Source organism: Haliotis rubra, unplaced genomic scaffold, assembly GCF_003918875.1.
Source record: "Haliotis rubra isolate DU_JTF1 unplaced genomic scaffold, ASM391887v1 Scf372, whole genome shotgun sequence".
NCBI lineage: Eukaryota > Metazoa > Mollusca > Gastropoda > Lepetellida > Haliotidae > Haliotis > Haliotis rubra.
The window spans coordinates 176,300-202,756 of NW_025767049.1; the positions used below are offsets into that span (position 1 = coordinate 176,300).

A 26,457-nucleotide genomic window follows, 5' to 3' on the forward strand; every position below is an offset into this window, starting at 1 on the left:
AAGAAAGAGAAGGCTGAAAAGAGAATATGGAGAGCATGAAAGAGAAGGCTGAAAAGAGAATATGTAGAGCAAGAAAGAGAAGGCTGAAAAGAGAATATGTAGAGCAAGAAAGAGAAGGCTGAAAAGAGAATATGTAGAGCAAGAAAGAGAAGGCTGAAAAGAGGAAGGAAGAAGATGGATACTCTACACAAAATTTTGGGGTGACAATGTGATGAGACTTACAAACATCTGCTGGTTTCCACGTGAGCAGCCAGCACAGCAGGAGGAGGCGGAAGACGTCAACAGCCATCTGTCTGGAACACAACAGCAGCCTGGTAAGAGATAAGTTTGCAGTCAGGTGTATTCCAGCTGGAACAGTGGCGGAAGACTGCACCGTGGTCGGCATCATCAACGTTTCCAGACATGCACTCAGCAAAGAGATACTGACCCGCAAACTAACTAAGAGGCGTCTACCAGCATGTATGTCATTGGGCACTATTCTAACCCAAGTCCCCACAGGGCTATATACGTTTAACTCCTGCAGTCGGTACCCGACCAGATGATGGTTATCCAAGGATTGAAGAGTTTGTTCAACACTTCGTTCTTTGCCCCTGGGTGTTCGCCACGCACCCAGGAGAAATGTCCATATTTTGTTCGGATTTGTTTTGAAGCTTTGGAAGCAAGTCAAGAACACAACTGTCAGTGCTGATGTATGGTATTGGCAGATTTCCTCCTCAACTGACATATTGACCTTATATGTGGCATTATTTGATATGTCCGTCAGGAAGGTGTGGTCCGGAGACTAGGGCGTTGATATAAAGAAAACAAACACACACACCTTAACGCTTTCAGTCTGGGTATAGTTATCAAGGCATTATACACTCTTTGTGTGCCCCTTACCGCAAACAATGATCACTGATCAATGTCCATTAAATGAATCTGCATGTGTGTAAATCAAGCAGCTTCATTCCAGTTATAACATAAACATAGCTAAGCTGACAGGATAATAAGGCAGAACTAATTAAGCCATCTTTGACCAATATCACCGTCAAGGGAGCGAATAACCTAGACTTTGGTAAATAGGGACAATGACATTTTTTAAAATAATAAACTATATGACATTATTGTATCTCCCCTGGGATTTCCTTAAATTACGTATGCATGGTTCCCTTTGGATATTCCACTCTATAAGCAGTAGTGCCATGATATGTTCTGCTATCACAGCAATGCAGTTGGGCATTATCTAATTCATGCAACATTTAGACTTTGTTTCTTGACGACCGTTTCAACAGGAGAGGATCCACCAGGGAGGGAAAATGATTGATGACGCTGATTACAGGTGTAGTTTCCATAGACATGGTGATATCATAATAGGCATGCCCTGTCCCCATAGCAACAGGATCTAAAACTAAATGAACCATTTTAGTGCCATTTCATGTATCCGGTACGAGGGCTGGGTTTGTGTTTATTAGTTACTGCATCCGATCATTAATTTCAGAAGTTAGGGATGGAGAGCTTAGATTAATAATAATTACACCTGTTGTTTGGAACACGCGTTATGTTTGTGCATAACCACGACAACCTCATGGTGCCACTTTGGTCTTTTAGAATATTTGTAAATCGCAATTTCTTGTTATTTCAATTATACTTCTTGGTTTTCAAAATTACGATTTCGTCTCTTGTCATTGGAGTTATTCGGCATAATTGCACACCCACAGATTACTCTTCACACATGTTACAGGTTAAATGGACAACATGGCAACAATTATTTTCTTTAGCCAGTTGGGTTAATACCGTGTGATTTTTCAACTTTGTACACAAACTATTCATTCCGGATCCATTGGTCATATATCACGAAAAGTGGTGAACATGGATACCGAAACATCGCCATCTTTCAGCGAAAGTTGCAAAGACCATGACACCAATATTGCTCAAAAGGGTCAACATTCAAGACCTTACTGAAGCTTATAAAACGTGGACATTTCCAAATTTGAAGCACCAAAATATTATTATGTCTGATGCTATTCCCTATTTTCATATGGAAATACAAAGCTTTAATGGCGCTATATAGAAGAATGTAATAATCTTTAACGCTACGTTGAAACCCAGTTTCATTTCACCTCATAAATTACGGACACTTTTCATTTCTATCATTAATTGACAAGTTGCTCTAATTGTGAGAAAACTTGCATATGCATGCGACAAAACCCTTTCCGAATCTATAAAGATTTGCAAAGTTGATTGTATTATCTCGACTATATCCTTAGCATGTATTTACGAATCGCTGTCAAATATTGGTGAAACAGATGAGCGTATTCTGCCTCATCGGCGTCATCCGTCATACACACATGCAAAGGCAAGGTAATTATTACCGAAAACACAACATCGGAATGGATGGTATAAGTCAAGATTGGGAATTGCATCGGACATTACTTTTGTCACTGATGTGTCAAATTTGGAATGGGTTCAACATGTCTACCATACTTATATATGAGTGAGACACCCAATCAACGTGTCTTGTAGAAGCGACACATTGGCTGCCATTTGTTGTTACAGCGCTCCGGCACACACTCAACGTATTGTGAATGTTATCCAATAGTTAATTGAGCAAACGAATATTGCGCGGATCGAAGAAATAGAAATAGCTCCTACTCGGCAAACCCATTTACATTTTTATCAACCATTACACCATTACAACATGTTTATGGGAATAGGTTATCCCATCGTTATCATTTTCGTAATGTGACGCAGATTGTTATCATAAATGTAATTGAGTTGTAGAAAATCCTTTGTATCGATAGCTTTTTCTAACATCCACTTGACCACACTCCTGTTCTGGTATTGTCGTTTGCCAAATCCTATTCAATAAAAGAGACGTATGGTCTAAGGTAGGTACAACTGATGGTTCAAGATACCAACTGAGGTCTATAATCTGATTACAAATGTGCATAACAGTTCATATCTAACTTTTACGGGGTTAGGACATAAAGCTGTGGCCTTGTCATATTATAGAAGAAACTATTTAATTCACTTTAACAACGTAATGGCAACTAGTGCCTTTTATAACCCTCCTGAATATACGGGGTTTTGCCATATATCAACGGGCGTTTGTTTTGTATAAAGATCATACTTAACTCTCATATAAGATGTTTTGTGTTGTCAATTTTATATTGATCCGACCGACTGTTTTTAACGATCTTATTCAAAATACCAATACAAGTATATATGTTAGTTAATTAGTTAGTTAGTTTGATGATGACAGGGTTTCACCCAAAGAGAGACAACTCAACTCAGTATTTGTGACACCTTCCATTTGTAAGTGTGGACTACTTGAACCTACGAGGGGAAGCTATTGTCTACATTCTGATCAGCCAATCCTTAGATTAAGGCCGATCAGTCATTGTATCTCCCACAGCACTTGACATAGCTGTCACAGGTTCACAATGCACACGGTGATCCCGGTCTTATTAAACTGTAGACAGGTAATTAAGTCGTGGTACCTCCAACCAATGCTGTATGGTCCATTGCACCATTAATAATTTACAGTGAGAATTGAATATTTGTTCATACCAGTACCAGTGATTTTTCTGTGTTATATTGTTTTATGAAAACAAGTTGGCGTGAGAAAAAAACAAAGCTTTTCACTGCCGTGCATGACAGAGAGTAATTACCGCATATAAGAATCCTTTATGAAACTGTGGGAGATACATCCGGACGTGATGGTCTATATTGATCTCCTGAGGTCACTTATAAATTAATGTTTTCGCTTTCGCCGGTCGTCTATTTTCATATGAAAAATATCACAATGCACGATGATTAGCAATCGAGACTGGATGTGGTATATTAATCGTTCGAGTTCTATAAGAGAATGCGTCACGGAAAATCAATGCCAACCCTTTGTGTATAACAGATCGATAAATATTAGGAATTTTCAGATTTGGGTGTTAATAAGAAATCGAAAATTATAACACTCATTCCACCCAAAAGAACCAGATAACATGTATAAACGTATTTTCATTGTAGTGTTGTTCAAAATTTGAGCCCTTTTTCCGTCAAAACGGAATATTACCAGAATCATCAACACTGCCGACAATTTCATCACAAGCTGAGCCTCATATCCACCGTATAGATGAGAATACCTGCCTAAACTGTAAATTGTATATGAAAGCATATAGGAAAGAAATTGCTGCTGTTTGTATGGACTGTGGTCTTCCACAAACCAACTGGAGGTTGTTTCAGGGGTCTCCACAAACAACAGTTTCCATTGTGAGCAACAGGAAGCGGCATCCAGAGAAGCATCAGTGTGTTTGCAGTTATCCAGGAAATCTATATCTACCCATCAAAAGTGTAGACTCACTTAAAGCACTCACTACATGCTATGTATATATATATATATATATGGTTACATCGAAGATGAATTTCTCCACTAACCTAGGTGAACCAACTACAAACCTTATGCAGATGAAATACACGAAGATCATGCATCCAATTGCTGAAAAGCATGTGCAAATATCGTGCATGTGAACAGCTGCGTTTTGTTAAGAATTCGCCAACTTTCACCGAGTTTCATAAGTAATTGAATTCATGACAATAATCTTTTCAACGTTACGAATTTGTTTTACGGTACATCAGTTCATGTTTAAACAGTACCTTTAAATAGTATAAAATATTTTGAAAAATCTACTTTAGAACAGATGGCTGGCTATAAGTAAGTGGCTATATTTACACTAGTGAGTCTAACCCTCTGCTGGTAGTATATGAAGCAAACCCACATATGACACAGTACTGGGATAGCATGTGTGAAGGACCATGTTTTGACGAGGCATTTAGCAATATTCCACCTGTATCAATGAGGGGAATCAAACATGGACCGCCGGCGTAACGAGCAAACGCTTCAACAACTAAGCTTTTTCACCACCACCGGGATGGCAAATTTTATGATTTTCAACGACTTCATCAACAAAATTACATGCAAAGCAGCAACCCGAATTGTCAGGGTGAGACTCTTCCTAGCTTCCCCAGACATGGGTAGAAGCAGCGGTCGTTGTTTTGCGAAATTAAGTAAACAAACAATATCATTTGAACACTGGATACATAAAGGTGGTCTGTCTAAATCCGCTTAGTCAACAGCTAGCGATTTGTCGAGTACACTGTTGTATATTCTCGTATTGTCAGCGTTGATAATTAGTGTACTCTGCACACACGATATGTGTTTAGCAAATAGGAGAAATATAATACACTTTAAATGCAAACGATAGAAGACTTGTATAAACCTACAGAGATATCGCCACAATGAATAAGAAATCTATACATGTTCATTCTATTTACATGAACTTCGAAAATGCTGTAATCAATAACCCGCCGTCCATCATGGTACATGAAAAGAAAACCACATTTCTGTTTATGAAGCTGAATATCTCATTGACATGGCACATCAATAACACATTCATAGGCATTGACGCCATTTACTCTTTCCAGGATATTAAACTGAGACAGAGGTAACGCGTAAACTGAGATCAATGCAATGATACTTCACAGGACCGTGTCTTCAGCGTTTATTATGGCCGATTCAGTTAGTGACTGTCATGCCTAGACTATGAGGGTTTAATCAGGTTTGATCACATCCGTATCTGTTTAGGGATTAGAGCTACGTTGCTTTATGTGTGCTACACTCTGATGCAGGTTTGACTGTATGTGTATCTGTTTAGGAATTAGAGCTACGTTGCCTCATGTGGATGTAAGTTTGACTGTATGTGTATCTGTTTAGGGATTAGAGCTACGTTGCCTCATGTGGATGTAAGTTTGACTGTATGTGTATCTGTTTAGGGATTAGAGCTACGTTGCCTCATGTGGATGTAAGTTTGACTGTATGTGTACCTGTTTAGGGATTAGAGCTACGTTGCTTCATATGTGCTTCACTCAGATGTAAGTTTGGCTGTATGTGTACCTATTTAGGGATTAGAGCTACGTTGCCTCATGTGGATGCAGGGTTGACTGTGTGTGTATCTGTTCAGGGATTAGAGCTACGTTGCTTCATGTGTGCCATACTCGAATGCAGGTTTGACTGTGTGTGTATCTGTTTAGGGATTAGAGCTACGTTGCTTCATGTGTGCTACACTGGCATGCAGGTTTGACTGTGTGTGTATCTGTTTAGAGATTACAGCTACGTTGCTTCATGTGTGCTACACTCCGACGTAGGTATGTGTACGTCTTTAGGGATTAGAGCTACGTTGCTTTAACTATCACTAATCTGTAAGAAAGAAAACCTACCCAAACCGATCCCCCTTTTTTAACAACACCTTTGACTTGTACATCTCTGGGTTCCACCTCTTTCCCTCTGTTATCACACTTGTTTTATCAGCTTACTGCCTAGCCAGTTATGTTAATATGTTGTTGTCGTTGTTATTCAGTATATATACATCCCCACTTCAAAGCACACGTTAAATCTAAATCTTCGAGTCATCATCGTCATCACCATCATCATCATCATCATCATCATCATCATCATCATCATCATCATCATCATCATCATCAACACTTCAAGTTCCTGAGTCACATTCCTGAGTCACAACCATACAAGAATCTGTATCGAAACGTTGCACTCACGAAGGTTGTTATCCATAAAGTGAGTCTATATTGTGTGTTCATGCAAATCATTTCAGTGGTATTTTCTTGTCAACAAAATAACAGTATGTACGCTTAGCGTTATGGCAATATTCTGCGATGACAGGTGACTACAACGTATTATCCTGATGAGAGGTTGATAAGTAATAGAAGAAGCAGGGTTTTACGAGACCCAAGAACCTCTACTTGGTGACGTTCAAAACACAATAAGAACACGTCACAATTCATGAACCTTTACGTATGTCCAATCAAGCTTATGTAGACTTAAGACTTTGTTTAATGTGTCCAGGTATCAAACATGGTGACTGGCTCAATCGGTATGTAAAACTGCCTCTTGAAATGATTCCGTTCTACAGCTCTCTCTATTCCGAATATCAAAATGATATACGAAATGTTTTCAGTACATATTGTACCATCTCAGCCTTACAATTGATGTTTACTACAGTTTAATTCTCTTAGGCAATAAATTATCCTTATTTGGTGTAGACAGTCACACGAAGTTTTCAAACCTCTTTTCACTGTGAGCACACCTTCAACGCCTGGTCTTTCAGTGGGCATAGGAGTTACGGTTGGCCCGTTCGTTTAGGCAGAGTAACATCCCTTGGTCACGACAGAAACCAGTTATCGAGGGTTAACATAGATTATGCTTCTAGTGGCACATAATTCACCCACTCACTTACTCCAATATCAGTGTGAGTTTTAGCTTTATGCCGCTTTTAGCAATATTCCAGCAATATCACGGTGGGGGACACCAGGAATGGGCTTCACACATTATACCCATGTGGGGAATCGAACCCGGGTCTTCGGCGAGACGAGCGAAAGGTTTATCCACTAGGCTACCCACCGCCCCTCCAATATCAGCGCCACCCAGCAGGTAATATAATGGTATATGAATGACTATGTTACACGTTGGAGTGATATGTTGAGAACAGAAGATGGGAGAAATCATCTTAATAAACTGAGAGTGTACCGAGGTTCCTAGCACGTGTATGGAACAGCAGATGAACTATAGATCGGCACTAGCCAAGATTAGATGGGACGTGGCTCCAATTCGAGAGGAGACCGTTTGGCATGAAGGTGTACCTCTCCAAAACAGAAAGTGTGTTCACTGTAGTAACAGCGTAGTAGACGTGATTCTTGTGTTGTTCCACTCCGTATTATGTGTCGATGCCAGGGCAACTCTTTATAATGAATTCATTGTTAAGTTTCAGATTATTTAAGCAAATCCTGATGTCGAAAAAAATTGTTTTATATTTCATAAAACCAGTTCGTGTTTTAAAGTCTGCTTTTTAATTCTTAATCCTGGAAAGCATCAAACATATATCATAATACATATAGGTATGTGAAGTTTTGGAAATTGTTCACTTTTAATTCTTTTACATGGTTCTATACTTTCTATAAAATTTAATGTTATTTTGTACAAAGCTGTTTTTGTATGTACAGAAGAGAGTTATTAACAATCTAATGTCTCTTTTTCTAATAACGTTTACTCACGTCAAACTCACACGCTAGTGTGAATGATCTGTACCTCGTATGTCGTCTAAAGGCGACGCGATCAGTTGGGCTTGCTACAAGAACTGAGATGACGTTGTAGACGTCAGTGTCGTCCATGGGGAATTCTCCGTCATAGATGTATACAGTTTAGTCAAATGTCTAAGTTCACCAGGTACTGGGGCGTGTTTTTATACTGGGTATAACAACTGTTGTTTTAAGGAAGCATTCGGCGCCAGTGGTCACTGAACCGTATCTGATCATTAATTAAAGATTGTTTTCAAGAGCAATCTGAAGAAAGAGAAATGTCTCTACATATGGGGCATCGTGGATAGCTTGTCAATTACTTGATTACTGCATTGACCTTCATTAATGAAAGGGGTCGTATTTGCACACTACAGGACCTTCCCACAGCGTCATCGTGGACGTCGCATTGAGTCGTATTTTTTGTAAACTGAAACTTATGCAGATAACCAGATGACGTCAACACACGGGGGATAGTGCGATTTAAACTGACTCGGATTGGGGGCGACAGTTCACATTTATAGAGCGTGCATGTGACTTTGCATTATGACAAACCACATGCATGTGTTTCCTACAGAAGGAACGCCTCTGTGTCGATTCTGGCCACGTCATACCAAAGGAAACTAAAAGATGGTACTTGTTGTCACCCTGCCTGGCGTTCGGCATTATAGGATAAAACATGGAGGGATCGTCTCACGTGCATAATGGAGGGATCGTCTCACATGCATAATAGAGGGATCGTCTCACATGCATAATGGAGGGATCGTCTCACATGCATAATGGAGGGATCGTCTCACATGCATAATGGAGGGATCGTCTCACATGCATAATGGAGGGATCGTCTCACATGCATAATGGAGGGATCGTCTCACATGCATAATGGAGGGATCGTCTCACATGCATAATGGAGGGATCGTCTCACATGCATAATGGAGGGATCGTCTCACATGCATAATGGAGGGATCGTCTCACATGCATAATGGAGGGATCGTCTCACATGCATAATGGAGGGGTCGTCTCACATGCATAGTGGAGGGATCGTCTCACTTGCATAATGGAGGGATCGTCTCACATGCATAATGGAGGGATCGTCTCACATATCCCATTGTCATCGGGTCGTAAAACAAGGCTCTTCCTGGCCCACTCACCGTACAACCTTCCCTGTTCATCGCTGTGTAAGAACTTTCAAGTGTAACCTTCGCCGAGTCACTATACAAGAACATTAAACCTGAGTCGAGAACTAAATTTCACCTCACCTCTAACAGCAGGAGCAGCAACAGTGACGTGTTGAAGCATGCAGTCTGTACCCATGCCCTAGCCTTCTGTACCTATAACCCAGTCACTGCACTCAATGTACCTCCATCTAGTTTGTCAACACGCATTTGATATGCATAATACACATAACGATTTGATAATATCATGGGATGGGGTGCTGATATGCAATCGGAATCTTTTATTTCATATCATTCTACGTAAATATACCTAATACCCTCAAATGCCTTTTTCGTCAATCAAAGTTTGATGTGGGTCGGATTTTATCAGTAATAAAAGGACAGACTGACTATGAAGCACAGGCTGACATACCTTGGTGCACCTGTATGGATGAAATCAATTTTGAGTAATACTCTTCTTTAAACAGTTTACATGTATAATAATTAGCAACATCAACTTTCCCCGCAGTACGACACGTACCCGGATCAACGACGTCCCAGGCGACCGACAATGTAAGCATAATTAAATAGCTCCGATTACGTTTGGGCCATCACACTGCTCAGAGAGAGTTGAGAGAGTGCATGACTATTACACTGTATCAGCTGATTTAATTGACACAATGAAGTCGGGTAGATGTAGACGATTCTAACGATTGCGATAATAATGAACAACAACAATTGTTCTCACAGCACAAAAGGCGAGACTAATTGATATTCTCAGCGGAGGTATAAAACTACGTGACACAAATGGCGAAAAAAAACAATTTGTAACACAAAATCCCTGTCTCAAAGATTAACAATAATCCTTAATATTATCAAAGAAGAACTTTCTCCACATTCACTGAACGTATTTGACACAATTCGAATTAATATCATGTTCATTCTCAAAAACCCAAAGGATCCTCAAAAACCCAATTCACGTGAAACACATTTTCTTGTTTCAAAAACAATGAAAATTATCCCCGTGGCCGATGCATTAATGCATACCCATTGAGACATTATCCTGTAAGGGTAAAACATTTCAAAAGTTAGAAAATCAACCATGTGACGCAGTAGAGGCATTCCTGAAAATCAGCGACATGAAGCGACTGGGAGACTGACTGACTGGTGAAACAATTACACAGGTAACGCGTCATTTCAGACACGTGTACAGCAGACCGGTCATGTCAGAGATCGGCCACGCTCCGGCAGACCTCGTAAGACCACACCCCGGGAGGACCGAAATTTGGTGAGGTCATCACGTCACAGGTTTACCAGTGCTCCAAAGTTGGTTAGACAGTTGCAACAGGTCATCCCCAAACGGTAAGGAAAAGTTTGCACACATCCCAACTGTTTGCCCGACGTCCAGTGGTTGGAGTTCCATTGAGTCAACGTCACAGACAGGAACGTTCGCAATGGGCACGTGCTCCTCGGCCCTGGCGTCGTCAACAGGGGAACCAGACATTATTCACTGATGAATCACGTTTCTGTGTTGAATTGCAGATGGACGACGCAGAGTATGGCAACGAGTGGGTGAACGTTATGACGCCAATAACGTCATCGAATGTGACCGCTATCGAGGTCGCAGCTTCATGGTTTGGGCAGGGATCCATGCAGGAGGAAAGACAGGCTTGATTGTTGTTCCAGGAAACCTGACTGCACAACGCTGGATCCCACAGAGCTATTCGAAGAAGAGATCTTCTTCGGCAACACAACATTCAACCTGTACAGTGGCCAGGAAGATCCCCAGACATCACTCCCATAAAGCGGGACAATCTCGGCAGGAGGGTCAAAGAACATCACCCCCATATTGATAACTGTCGTGACCTTGAAAATGCCCTCATACGTGAATGGGGTAACGTTAACGTTGGTGAGTGGAGAGCAGTTGTTAACAACATGAGACGGCGATGTACAGCTGTAATTCAGGCCAATAGAGGTCACACACGATATTGACGTTTTTAGAGCAATACCCCATGTTTGGTTTTGGGGTCATAGTAGCGTTGTGGAGAACAATGAACACAAGTTTGAGTAATTTTAAGATGGAAAAATTAAATGCAAAACCAACATGACTTTTGTCATTTTTTATACCAGCGTGCAAAACTTTTTTGGATGAGTATATTATGATGCCATGTAGAAGGCGTTTGATTGGCATTTTAGAAGTTGATGAGTAATACAAAAGTAGGGTGCCAATTGTATTATGAAGACTCTGTCATCCATAAACTAGCCTACTCTTTTATTACTCATTCGATTCTAAAATACCAATCAAATCTATCAAAATTTAGCCATTAACACTTCTGAATTGTATCATCTTATTACTTTAGAGATGTGTATAGAATAGATTTGACAGTTGACAATGTAATGTAAAAGAAACAAATCCCGTTTCCGTGTTACCATGACGTACCTCGTCAACATGAGCTTGCACACATTACACTTTATCTTCCATTACTCGTGAATACATTCCTTCTCTGACTGAGGGAGTGGAGTTTACGTTGGTATAACGGTACTTCCAGACACAACTGCACCATACCTGTACTGTCTTTTGTTATGATACTAGCAAGGCTGCTCTGTAGAGCGTCTCACTGAGAACGGAAGGTCTCCCCCCGGATTCACTTATATCAAAAGACGTCATAAGATGGTGCTTATTGTTTCGAATCCCCTGCCTTCTATGCGTCACTACGGACACAAAACAAGCACTGGTTGGTTGCAGCTATTTGGGGACACTGTGTTCAGATCCTTAACATTAACACATTTGATAAGGAGCGTGCTTGAGGGTCTAAACATGACTTGGATTGTGTCCCCTAGCTGACTGACGTCTGTCCTTACGTTTCACACGATAGGAAATGCCAGATGTTTACGGATGTGACGTCACGTAGCTAGGTTGCACGCGCACCGGCAGGCAGGAAGCATCAATGGGCAAAAACAACGATTCGAGAGTGAAAGTTCAACAATGGTCATATTATATGTTAAGTTATCCGTTCAAGAAATGTTTCAAAGCTGAAATAGCGTGAGGACATGTGTAGTTTGCCAGATCCCTATTATTTCGCGAGCTGTTTCGTGGCCAGCCATAACATTTACGGACATTCATTTTTATCTGATGGATACGCCAGAACTATTCACGCTCGAAAGTTTGAGGGCGTACAAAACTTCTAAAGCGTACGAATGGACATGTATACCCTATCCTTTACAATGCATTGACGACCAGTCACTTTACTGCTCTTTGAAGACGAAGGTAGTTCCGTCCCTGCGCCTAAGTGCCAAACCACATCAGCCATGGGCCTGTGTCACAGGTAAATGCGATGTGGTAATTAGACATAGACACTTGTAGGACGAATAGATAAAAGGAAGTGGAAAGGAAACTATGGTGATGGTTGGTTACTTTCTGAAGATGCATGCTTCTGGCGTGGACCAACTGAGTCTTCATCAAACATTAAACAGGTTCAGTTTGACCGGAGACCCGTGAAGGTCCGGGTTGGAATTGGTCTTCTGTAACCCATGCTTGTCTCCCCGTGAAGGTCCGGGTTAGAATTGGTCTTCTGTAACCCATGCTTGTCTACCCGTGAAGGTCCGGGTTAGAATTGGTTTTCAGTAACCCATGCTTGTCTACCCGTGAAGGTCCGGGTTAGAATTGGTTTTCAGTAACCCATGCTTGTCTACCCGTGAAGGTCCGGGTTAGAATTCGTCTTCAGTAACCCATGCTTGTCTCCCCGTGAAGGTCCGGGTTAGAATTGGTCTTCTGTAACCCATGCTTGTCTACCCGTGAAGGTCCGGGTTAGAATTGGTCTTCTGTAACCCATGCTTGTCTACCCGTGAAGGTCCGGGTTAGAATTGGTCTTCAGTAACCCATGCTTGTCTCCCCGTGAAGGTCCGGGTTAGAATTGGTTTTCAGTAACCCATGCTTGTCTACCCGTGAAGGTCCGGGTTAGAATTGGTCTTCAGTAACCCATGCTTGTCTACCCGTGAAGGTCCGGGTTCGAAATGGTCTCCAGTAACCCATGCCTGTCGTAAGAGGCGACTAACGGGATCGGGTGGTCAGGCTCGCTGACTTGGTTGACACATGTCATCGTATCCCAGTAGCGTAGATCGATGCACATGCTGTTGATCACTGGATTGCCTGGTCCAGACTTGATTATTTACAGACCGCCGCCATATAGCTGGGATATTGCTGAGTGCGGCTTAAAACAGCAACCAACCAATCAATCGTCTGACAGGAAAGGATCAAAACCACAACAAAATGATTGTCTAAATATGACAATCTTCAATCTTCAAACTCAAGTTATCATAGATTTATTAAATCGTTATGAACTGTTGATATACATTAGCATAGAAATATATCAAAAGAAGTTTCGTAGGTTATTTCAGTATAACTCGAGTATATTCAATAAGAACTACTTACTCGAACGTTCAGCTTTACACCATCGTCCCATCCCGGCATTACTGCATTCGGGAATGTTCGCGCTTGCCAACTAGGCTTTTTATCCTGCTGCTTTGTTCTCTAAGCCAGGCGGAAATTAATTCAGAAATTTAGATGAAATAATCTCGCCTCATACATCCATCACATCTTCATTGACAACTAATTGCGGTCATGACTTGACCAGTCAGTCGCCATCCAGCTCTCAATGTGTGGTATAATGACTAGATTGACACTCTGGTATCACGCCTGATAAATGAACATTCGTCCTTTATAAGGCCCGACGTTAATCCACTTTACTGGGAAACAGACTCTATGTTTGTGACCTGGTGTTGCAGACTGAATGAAGAGATGCAGAGACAGCTTGACGAAGTGATGCAAAGTAATTTGGTTTATATTAAATCCAATGGAGAGAATTTATTTTGTATTTTCCTCCATCTATCCTGCAGGAACATGTTGATTCAAAAAGATGTGCCATTAACGTGACGTTAATACGTGCGTTGTGATGTGTGACGTTAATACAGGTGCGTTGTGATGTGTGGCGTTAAAACAGGTGTGTTGTGATGTGTGACGTTAATACAGGTGTGTTGTGATGTGTGACGTTAATACGTGCGTTGTGATGTGTCGCGTTAATACAGGTGTGTTGTGATGTGTGACGTTAAAACAGGTGTGTTGTGATTTGTGACGTTAATACAGGTGTGTTTTGATGTGTGACGTTATACAGGTGTGTTGTGATGTGTGGCGTTAATACAGGTGTGTTGTGATGTGTGACGTTAATACAGGTGTGTCGTGATGTGTGACGTTAATACGTGCGTTGTGATGTGTGGCGTTAATACAGGTGTGTTGTGATGTGTGGCGTTAATACAGGTGTGTTGTGATGTGTGGCGTTAATACAGACAGACAGACAGACAGACAGATTTATTTCTGTAGTTCTAGGCCAGAGGCCCATAATACAAAATGAAGACACATTGGTACATCGCATTATACATGCTTGAGTGTATTAGATACAATGTATATAGTGGATAAAACATTGTGATATCAGATTTCCTTTTTACTTACTTTATGTGACAAGGGAGACGTCCAAGACGAATTATTATGATTATGTTGTTGCATTACGTTGAATTTCACATTTTAATATCAGATTTACTGGTTACTTTCTTTATACGTACAAGGCAATTTAATGTATTTATGTTGGTACAAAAACTTAGCATAGTAAAATTCTCAAGACAATAGTTAATATGGATTAGCCTGACAAAATTATCAAGACTGCAGTAACAGGTGTACAGGAAAGAAAGCATTCTTGTCAAAAATTTTACATGTCTCTCATATGTCAACATATTGATACAAGTGATGTGTGACGTTAATACGTGCGTTGTGATGTGTCGCGTTAATACAGGTGTGTTGTGATGTGTGACGTTAATACAGGTGTGTTGTGATGTGTGACGTTAATACAGGTGTGTTGTGATGTGTGACGTTAATACAGGTGTGTTGTGATGTGTGACGTTAATACACATGTGTTGTATTATTTTGTGACGTAAAATCAAGTGTGTTGTAATATGTGATCAATATCATGAGCATCGATCTGCGCAATTGGGAACCGATGACATGTGCCAACCAAGCCAGCGGCAACCCGATCCCGTTTGTCGAATCTTACGGCTGAAGACCCATTCAAACCCGGATCTTTTGCCCTGAACTATTATAACGTTAAAGCACTCGGACGCAGGCGTTCTCGTGCTTTAACTATAATAGTTCAGGGCGAAAGTGTGCTTTATTACACTATACATAGTGGTAGAGCGAACTGTATTTGTTAAACAACATGTCTAAGCTACCAATCAGTATATGTGTATCATGCGATTTTTGTTTTGTTAGGGCTATGTTTTGTAAAGAAAACAGTGTTTATTTTCGGAATATACTATCAACTGTAGGGTAAAGTGACTTTTGCCCCACAGTTTACCTCTGTTTAGTCACATTGCCACCGATCGTTATGCATATGTCGGATTGTTGTACATTCTATGTTTGACTGTTATCCAAATATGGTAGTGAAGGGACATTGTTAGCACCATTCATTCTGAAACAACAATACATGTTCAAGCGAATAAATGAATCTCACAAATACGTTTGAATACAAGACTAAAGTACATGAAATGTGAAGATATCATACACTGATAATATATCCTGCATTTCTTTCGTGGACCAACACTCACGTGTCGCTGCACGTTTTCTGCAGAGATCCGGAGATACCAAAGACGGGCCACGAGTATGCTATACCAAAGACGGGCCACGTGTATTTTCTATATTGATTTTTTTGCGTACTTTTCCAGCAAGAAGTAAGGCAAAGAACCTATCCAGAATTCAAATCAAGGTGATGTGGGTTTTTTTCTGGCCATTAGTTAATTGCTCTGGACAGTTTTAGCGGTTATGCCGTGCTAAGAAACAACAAGGCATCAATTAGACTAAGTAACGGCCCAAGACATATCTGTCGAACAGACAATGAACTACATTATTTGTTAATTTTTAATTCAACCACCCACAAATAATCCTTTGTACTTTTCTTGGCGACAGTATTCAACAATCACATTTACTAATTCCAAGCCTCTAGTGTTTGTCTTTCAGCAGAACTCTCTGTCTATAAGTGTCACGCATACATCTTAGAACAACTCCATGGCAACACCAAACGCTTGTTTAAAAGGTCAATTGTTAAACCTATTAAAATGTATACGTTTTCATTTGTACACAATATCCTTCACTGGGTCAGTTGTTGCACCATTCTTACACAAGAAGCTTAACAGGTTCCACTGGTATACCTATGAATATGCATGCGTCTTGCTGCACCCATTAAACTTAATACATCTCAGCTACTGCACCCCTTAGCCGTAATACGTCATGCGTAATTTACACTTCATTATTTCATAGCCTTCATTACTATCCATACCTTGCCTTGCGTCCATTGGTACAGCAACACGCTTTGACGTGTGTCATTTTAAACCCATACATCTCAATACGTGATCAGAGTTACACCTATACATACTGTCAATTGACTAATGTTACAACCCGTGCACCTTTATACGTGTCCAGGGTTACACACGTGCGCCTTTGCACGTGTTACATCCCATATACCTCGACACGTATCCAGTGTTACATCCCATATACCTCGACACGTATCCAGTGTTACATCCCATACACCTTGACACGTATCCAGTGACACATCCCATACACCTTGACACGTACCCGGTGTTACATACCATACACCTAGACACGTATCCAGTCTTACATCCATATACCTTGACGCGTATCCAGTGTTACATCCCATATACCTCGACACGTGTCCAGTGTTACATCCCAAATACCTTGACACGTATCCAGTGACATCCCATACACCTTGACACGTACCCGGTCTTACATACCATACACCTAGAAACGTATACAGTCTTACATCCATATACCTTGACACGTATCCAGTGTTACATCCCATATACCTCGACACGTGTCCAGTGTCACATCCCATACACCTTGACACGTATCCGGTGTTACATACCATATACCTAGACACGTATCCAGTGTTACATCCATATACCTTGACATGTATCCAGTGTTACATCCATATACCTTGACACGTATCCAGTGTTACATCCCATATACCTCGACACGTGTCCAGTGTTACATCCCATACACCTCTACACGTATCCAGTGTTACATCCCATACACCTAGGCACGTGTCCAGTCTTACATCCCACATCCACACCTGTCCAGTGTTACATCCCATACACCTAGGCACGTGTCCAGTCTTACATCCCACATCCCTCGACACCTGTCCAGTGTTACATCCCATATACCTTGCCACGTGTCCAGTGTTTAATCCCATACACCTCGACACGTGTCCAGTGTTACTCCCCAGACATATTGACACGTGTCCAGTGTCACATCTCATAAACCTCGACACGTGTCCAGTGTCACATCCCATACGCCTTGACACGTATCTAGTGTTACAGCCCATACACCTTGACTCGTGTCCAGTGTTAAATCCCATACACCTGGACACATGTCAAGTGTTAAATCCCATATACCTCGACACGTTTCCAGTGTTACATCCCATACGCCTTGACACGTGTCCAGTGTTACATCCCATACGCTTTGACACGTGTCCAGTGTTACATCCCATACGCCTTGACACGTATCCAGTGTTACGCCCCATATATATTGACACGTGCCAAGTGCTCCATCTAAAAAAACCTCGACACGTGTCCAGTGTCACATCCCATAAACCTTGACACGTGTCCAGTGTTACAGACCCTACACAACGGGGAATTGAAACCATTTGCCTAGACAGAGACAGGGATCTTATAAACCATACAAGACGTTCCCTCAGATTTTGCCTCAGATCCCTTTTAGACCCCATTACAAAACCGTTAAATATAAAAAGAGTGAGTGAGTGAGTTAAGTTTGACGCCGATTTTAGCAATATTCCAGCAATATCACGGGGGAGAGAGGGGGGAGGGATTAGTGGGGGATGGAAACCAGAAATGAGCTTCACACAGTATACCCAGGTGGGGAATCGAACCCGGGTCTTCGGCGAGACGAGCGAACGATTTAACCTTAGGACCAAAAAGTATGAGAACAACTTTGAAATACCGACGCGAAAATAATCAAACATGTAAAGATGAATGGCATCTAACTTACATAGATGCTTCACTTGCATACACATTTTGTCAATAAACGAAGAAGTACAATGGAAATTGACCTGTCAAAAAATGTTGGTCACAATCCAAATGCATGTCATTGTAAGTAAAGTAAAATTGTTTCTAATGTTATGATGACGTACCTGTTCTCAGATTGCTGGATTTCTGGCTACTGGTTGCGTCCACTGTGGATGTGCGTATCCATGTTCTGGAACAGGAAGTTTAGCATACAGTCAGTCCCAAAAAGGCAGTGGTTGGCATGCAGAGGGGCGTCTCTTGAGCAAGCTAAAAACCTTTGATCATGGGTTCGAATCCCTTTTCCCCACGATCATGTTTTAAGGTTTGTCAACACCCCACCCCTGCTGGTAGATTTCACCAAAGCGGTAGAAGAGTAACACCTGCTTTACTTCGGGATTTCCTCCCACATTTAGCCGACCTTGATGAAACTCGAATATTGTTACGTTGTCAAAACGGTTTCGAGATAGCCACAATCACTCTCTACCCGTGAAGATCCGTGTTAGAATTCATCTTTATTAACCCATTTTTGTCGTAAGAGGCGACTACCGGGATCGGGTGGTTAGGCTCGCTGATTTTGTTGACACATCGTTTCCCAATTTCGTAGGACGATGCTCATGCTGTTTCTCACTGGATTGTCTGGTCCAGGCTCGATTATTTAAAGACTGCCGCCATATAGCTGAAATATTGTTGAGTGCGACGTAAAACGAAACTCACTATTCACTCACAATGACTCTGTAAATTATTTGATGACATTTTGACAGATGATTCCATCACATCAATATATCATACATCCATATATCATTATCCATCGACATTGTATTTGGTAGGAGGAGCGGTATAGTTTATGTAGGTAGAGGAAGAATATTTCTCGATCCAGCATTTGATGAATTAACAGCGAAAAAAAAGAATTTCCAGAATCATAAGACGTTTCTGAAAGGATTCCGACTGTGTCAACTTAATACGGACGGCCTGTTAAAAAGAAAAATGATTCTAGGCTCCCTTTGCGCGCGTAACCTTGCGTATATTGCGATATTCGAGACGGGGCCCAGCTTAAACAATGGCTGTACTGAAATGAACGTAACCAACCGTGGTCTTTATTAATATACAATCGCTTTGTATAATTCATCTAGGCATTGACGTCATCGTATTGTTGTTGTCGAATATACTTGGTGTTTATAGTTTCATTCCATCTTTAGGGATTTAAGCGATTTTATATAATAGCTGAATGTTTTTAAGTGACGAATTGAATAGTAACTGCTTATTCAAAACCGTACCTTTGGGGATAATTTGTTTCGAATTTATCATGTCTTGAAGAAAGATGTTCTACGAGGCACAAACTGAACAACAGATTCATAACTATGGGGTTCAAATTACATTACCAGCCGTTTCTGAGTTTGAGTATCAGCCAGTGCCCGAGTGAGTGAGTGAGTGAGCAAGGTGAGGTGACGCTCATATGACGACGTGTACTAGCCCAGACTGAAGCTGGTTTCATATAGCTAGCCCACTGAGATACCATGCCGCAGTGAAGCATGAATACCCCACTCAGACACATTATACTGACTCCAAGCCGACCAGGCCTTGTTGTACCCATTAATGCCGAGCGCCAGGCAGGGACCAACAAGTACCATATTTTAACGTCTTTTGGTATGACGCGGTCGGGGATCGAACCCGCGACCTTCCGCTCTCCGGGCGGACGCTCTAACCACTACACCACGGAGCCGGTCAGTCACTCAGTCATTCAGTTTTAACGCTGTTAAAAACTCACACATCACATGGATGTGGGAGGAAGACCCGAAACCCACGAGCACATTGATGGTGCAGAGAAACCTATACGCTGTGAAACTAGGTTTGAACTCACGATTCTCGGTGATGCACAGTGAATTGCTTGCTTCCTGTAGGGGGATGAAGGTTGTAGAGGTGAGTAAAGATAGTCTGTCCTTCCTCACCGCCTAAACTAAAGTGTTGAGCTCTGCCATGTAAGATGAAATAATACATCTGTACCAACTAGAGCTAAAATCGATAAATCTGTCAACCGCTTCAATGACTTATACAGAACGTTGTCTCTTTGTGTTTTTGCTTATATAGTTCTCCGGTTTGATTTTGCTAAAAGCACTATTAATATTTCAACCGATCTGAATTCGAGGGACTGCCATACAGTAATGATTTCGAGCAAGATAAAACACAGAACGCCTCTTCTCGTGCACGTATTCATGCTATTTGCTGTTTAATTGACATACCAGTTACATTATGTATACGGCTTTACACCGAGGACGACACTTTACAATCGGCGGCTCAGGAGCCCTAAAGAAAAACAAAGCATGTCTGTAAGTAAATATACTCAATTAATGTAAATAGTATTGTTTCACACCAACAACAAACAGAATCAGTGTTGAACTATTAATGACGTGGACGGGATTACCAACAGTCTATGAACAGCACACAGGCACATACAAATGGGCGACAACACAAAAGGTGAGGTTGGTCACCAGTGAGTGTGTGCCCCTTGAACGTTTGTTCCCTTGATGCCAGTAAACGTCGATAAAACTCCTGGGTAAGATCGTTCAACATCCGAGGACGGATTTGGCATCTACACCGTTTCCTGGACTTTCAACAAACTCTTTCTCTGGTTCAAATCCAACAATTCCTTCACATGACTATCAATGAAAAACATTCGTACCTCGATAACGTTTGCTTCTGAGTATATCAGAAATATGTTTAAAGGCACAATGACAAACATTTTCGACAATATTTTGACCTATATTTTATATATTTGGGTCAACTGTACTCTATTTAGCTTCCTATTGATACAATTATTATCCCTTACAACTTGTCTGAAATCGATAATTGAAACTTCGAGGCGAACAGCTTTCAAACAGATAACACTTGCTATAGATACTCAGCAGCAAAACAAAACGTCAGTATGAATTCAAATTAGATAGGCACTGTAATGAAATCATTACAGAAATGGACATGATAAGCGGATCAAAAATACTTTTTGTGAACAATATCTTGACACATCAATGAATAACTCAGCACAATTTCAAGACATTACGTGAACGTTTGCAGTCCATTCAGACTCTTGACTTCAGTATCTAGTGTGACCACCACGAGCGGCAATAACTGCAGCACAGCGTCTATGCATGGAGTGCACCAATCGATTGATGAAGGCCATTGGCACCTGGAACCACACTCTGAGAAAGGCCTGGCGCAATAAATCGGCTGTGTTCGGTCTTGGTATGACATTATTCAGTTTCCTCTGAATTTCATCCCAAAGATGTTCAATTGGGTTTAAATCAGGACTAAGGGCTGGCCACTGCATAATGTTGACACCGTTCTGCTGTAGGAAGTCCCGTGTAGCTCTGGCAGTATGGGCCCGACTGGTATCAAGCTGGAAAATGTTGTTCCGGTGACGTGCGAAATGTGGTATGACGTGGGGTCTGAGAGCTTGGTCGATGTAGCGCACCGCTGTGAGACCGCCTCCTCTCCCTGGACCAAGGTTCTGGAACAACACAGGACCCACTCTCTGGTTCAGACCTATTCCACCCCATACCATGATGCTTGCATTAGTCTCTTTCCATAACACATAGGTCTGAGTAACGCTGGCCACGTCGTCGCCATATTCTTGTTCTGCCATCTGCAGTTGATACGCAGTATCGACTCTCATCTGTGAACAGAACAGTTCTCCATTGCCTGTATCGCCAGTTTTGGTCTTGTAGGGCAAACTGTAGACGTTCACGCCGATGACGAGGGATGAGGATAGGTCCACAGTAAGGTCTACGGCAATGGAGATTCCCGCTGTTAAGACGTCGGTGTACTGTATCAGTGCTGATTGGTCTTCCGTGTGTTCCCACTGTCGGGCGTGCTGTTTCGGATGCCTGCATGAAAGGATTCTGAACACGCTGTCGCACAACATGGCAGCCTTGTCGTCTTGTGGCCACCCTTGGTCTGCCAGTACGGGGGCGATCATTTGTGGTGTTGGTGGCCCGGAAACGTTGCTGCAGCCTGTAGATGGTCCGAACGTTGACCTGGAAGTGATTGTGCAGTGAGGCCAGCTTCAAGTCTCCCTAGCGCCTGGTTTCTCTGAGTTGTCGTGACTCGCGACATCCTGCTGACGTTGTAATGTGAAATTTTCAACCAGGTTTGGGGTGCATTTTATAGGGCTGGTCCTTGTGAACAGCACGTGCAGCATGAGTACCAGCTCCGAGATCAGGGTGCGTTTTTGAGACCTTTTCCTGGGTTCCATTCTGAGTATGGGAAGGAATGTCTTTGCTCAGGCCAGGTTGGAGGTGTTGTCCAAATATGCAATCAAAACATTAAATGAGTTTACAGTTATCCGTTTCTGCGAAGGAAAATTCCAAACTGACGTTTCTTTTGCTGCTTAGTATTATTATGGAACGTAAATATATGTCGCACGCGGTGTTTGCCAAGCAGAATATTATTTCGCTGGAAATAATAGTCGACCGGTAGAGGGCGCGAAAGTCGATTTAACGCGATGTTGCATTAATTCATTTGAACTTTTTTATTTAATATTGTAATATAAATACGTAATTCTTATTGGAATAAACTATATGGTAGCTTTCCTGAGGGCCGGTAGTTGGTATTATTGGCAGAAATGTATTACGTATTGTTAGAGAAATGCGGTGTGGCATTGTGCCTTTAACATAGTGACGCAGATGCTTTATACTTCAGGCATCATTGATGCCAGCAGCGGGTACATGGTGTAAACCTAGTGGGGGGTTTCCACATCAAGGGAAGACTCTCCCATCGCTTAGATGGCGTGACAAATGTGTCAAATAGCCCTCACTTCCGGCCCTCACTCAATATCCTTAGTTATCATATCCAAAACTACCCACACTCCTACCTCCATCCCTAACCCCAACCCGCCACCACCCCTACCCACATCCCTACCTCCCACACCCCTGTCTCCAAAACTACCCACACTCCTACCCACATCCCTAACCCCAACCCGCCACCACCCCTACCCACATCCCTACCTCCCACACCCCTGTCTCCAAAACTACCCACACTCCTACCCACATCCCTAACCCCAACCCGCCACCACCCCTACCCACATCCCTACCTCCCACACCCTTGTCTCCAAAACTACCCACACTCCTACCCACATCCCTACCTCCCCACACCCCTGTCTCCAAAACTACCCACACTCCTACCCACATCCTTATCCCCAACCCGCCACCACCCCTACTCACATCCCTACCTCCCACACCCCTGTCTCCAAACTGCCCACACTCCTACCCACATCCCTAACCCCAACCTGCCACCACCCCTACCCACATCCCTACCTCCCACACCCCTGTCTCCAAACTACCCACATCCCTAACCCCAACCCGCCACTACCCCTACCCACATCCCTACCTCCCACACCCCTGTCTCCAAAACTACCCACACTCCTACCCACATCCCTACCTCCCACACCCCTGTCTCCAAAACTACCCACACTCCTACCCACATCCTTATCCCCAACCCGCCACCACCCCTACCCACATCCCTACCTCCCACACCCCTGTCTCCAAAACTACCCACACTCCTACCCACATCCCTAACCCCAACCCTGCCACCACCCCTACCCACATCCCTACCTCCCACACCCCTGTCTCCAAAACTACCCACACTCCTACCCACATCCCTACCTCCCACACCCCTGTCTCCAAAACTACCCACACTCCTACCCACATCCCTAACCCCAACCCGCCACCACCCCTACCCACATCCCTACCTCCCACACCCCTGTCTCCAAACTACCAACACTCCTACCCACATCCCTAACCCCAACCCGCCACCACCCCTACCCACATCCCTACCTCCCACACCCCTGTCTCCAAAACTACCCACACTCCTACCCACATCCCTAACCCCAACCCGCCACTACCCCTACCCACATCCCTACCTCCCACACCCTTGTCTCCAAAACTACCCACACTCCTACCTCCATGCCGAGTCCCAACCTACCATATCTACCCCATTAGTATCAGGACCTCTCACTTGTTACACACATACTCTACAACTCGACAGAAGAGTGCATAGCTACAAAACATACACTGATGGTAAAGGAAAAAATACAGACAGTTATGGCGCAAATACGCGTTAAATAAATCATCACCGAATAAATTCTCTTTGTCACTTCATCATTTTAACCATCATCAAACCAAGAATATACACTTTCCTTTGCTCGGCAGTTTACACTTGTCGGTCTCAAGGGCTCTACCTTCCACATATGCACTCATACAACATAAAACAGAAATAAAATAATCACCAAACCTATCACTGACGTGAATCTATAAAAATGTGTGAAACTGAAGCTGAACAATTGAACAATTATGACGCTGTTCATTAACACTAAATTAAATCATTATCAGCCGCAGCGCCAAAAAAGAAAATGCGTTTAGAACCATAGTTACGGTCGAGGATAATTATTGTGTAAACATGATTAAGGCATTCAACGTGTGTTACATTACGACGTGGTCGATACGTTGCACGTATTGTTCACTGTAACAACTGCAGGTAATTTCAGACATTGTAGGGGGTGAAGCATCTCTGAATGCATCCATATACCAGCTTCAAATTGAATACCCCCTGCCTCTTGTGAATAATTGTATGTGGAGGCAGCGTTTCATCTGCACGTTTAATCATCTAAGCTTGCTGTGTCCTTCACGCACGTGAAAGGGTTTTGAAATTTAGTAAACACGATGTTTTTATAGATAGTTAACCCATTAGGCACCGTGTTCAAAGGTCTGGACGTGATACAATGTACGCATTTGTAAGCTAGCATTAATTGGATGGAGGTGTCGTACGCTATATTAGTTATATCACACCGTGTTCGAGTGCAAGCTGGTACTGAAAAGCGATTCCATCCTGATCGCTAATATTCAATAAAATGTAGTACATTGTACATGTGATATTCAGTGAGGGGCAGTGATGTGCTGTTTCAGTGAGGCTGAGAACTGTGAAGAAAGGTGTGATAGGTTTCCTTTCGGTATACAAAAGGGAGTTAGCTCTTGCCTCGCATCTCCAGTTGCATCTGCAGGTTACACCACATCAACCGGTAGCGCAAAGAGGGTTGCGCAACAGAGAGAAAAATGACCAGTCTTCTTATATGCGAGCAAAGTTTGGCAACGAACGTCCCTCACTTCGGTTCGATAAATGTTTTAAATGTCAAAAATTTTTATTGCCACCATCAAAGAGAGACACCCATTTCCTCCCAGGGATGTGCTCTCAGATTTCCAACCACATGTTTAGTAACTGCTCACGTAAAATATATCTCATTCAATATTATAAGCGCCACTCGTGGAATATCAAATCGTTCTTCGCCTCCATTACCCCTACCGGCTTCCGGTTCAACGGAGTGAAGGAACAAGAATAAGCAGAAAATATAAAGAAATATCATATTGCCTAATTTTACCATTAAACTGTTGAAGATTATTTATCTTATCTGCCGTCGTTATCGTTAGAATATTCGTAATATTTATTCTAAAAGACTTCTGACGTAAGTAGTGGGTAAATGAAAACAAGGTAGGTAACTCTGCAAGTAGTTATTTTTGCGAAAATGCAAGAAAATAAAATGTGGTCATACATATTGTTATTCAGTATATTTAGAGTAAACTCTCCTGTTCCTTCACTCAGTTGAATCGGAAGTTGTGGTATCTGATCGGTTGTCTCAAAATATTATCTTGTGCGCTGTCACTAGTTTCCGGAGACACGACGTTATATATAACCGAAATGTACTAGCTCGTCTCAGTTACAGTCGTTCCCCTGTACGGTGACGACATGGATCTGGTGTTCAGCCTTGGCGAGTTTATATGGACTAGAAACATAATCGACGGCGTCGGACGTTGGTCAAATGGTCAATCACTGCTTTCGTTCAAATGGGAATATTGTTGAACGTGGGATTCAGAAACAAAACAAATACACTCGCTGGCCTCTCATTTTGTAAGATAGCAAATACAGACCCAAGAAACCCAAGGCAGCTCTTGCTAACCGGGGGTCATAGTGTAGTCAATTCCCAAGAAACTCCGAAATACCTAAATCA

General features: G+C 42.2%; 1 protein-coding gene across 1 annotated transcript in view; it reads right to left on the reverse strand.

The window, feature by feature from the left end:
• LOC124286005 overlaps positions 1–26,457 on the reverse strand; it is a 68,331-nt gene that overhangs the window by 30,680 nt on the left and 11,194 nt on the right. The window contains exons 2-3 of the mRNA XM_046722321.1: positions 18,536–18,600; positions 223–293 (exon numbers count right to left, since the gene is read on the reverse strand). Coding sequence (XP_046578277.1) covers positions 223–289 — 67 coding nt within the window. The 5' untranslated portion in view covers positions 290–293; positions 18,536–18,600. The remainder of the gene's footprint in view (positions 1–222; positions 294–18,535; positions 18,601–26,457) is intronic.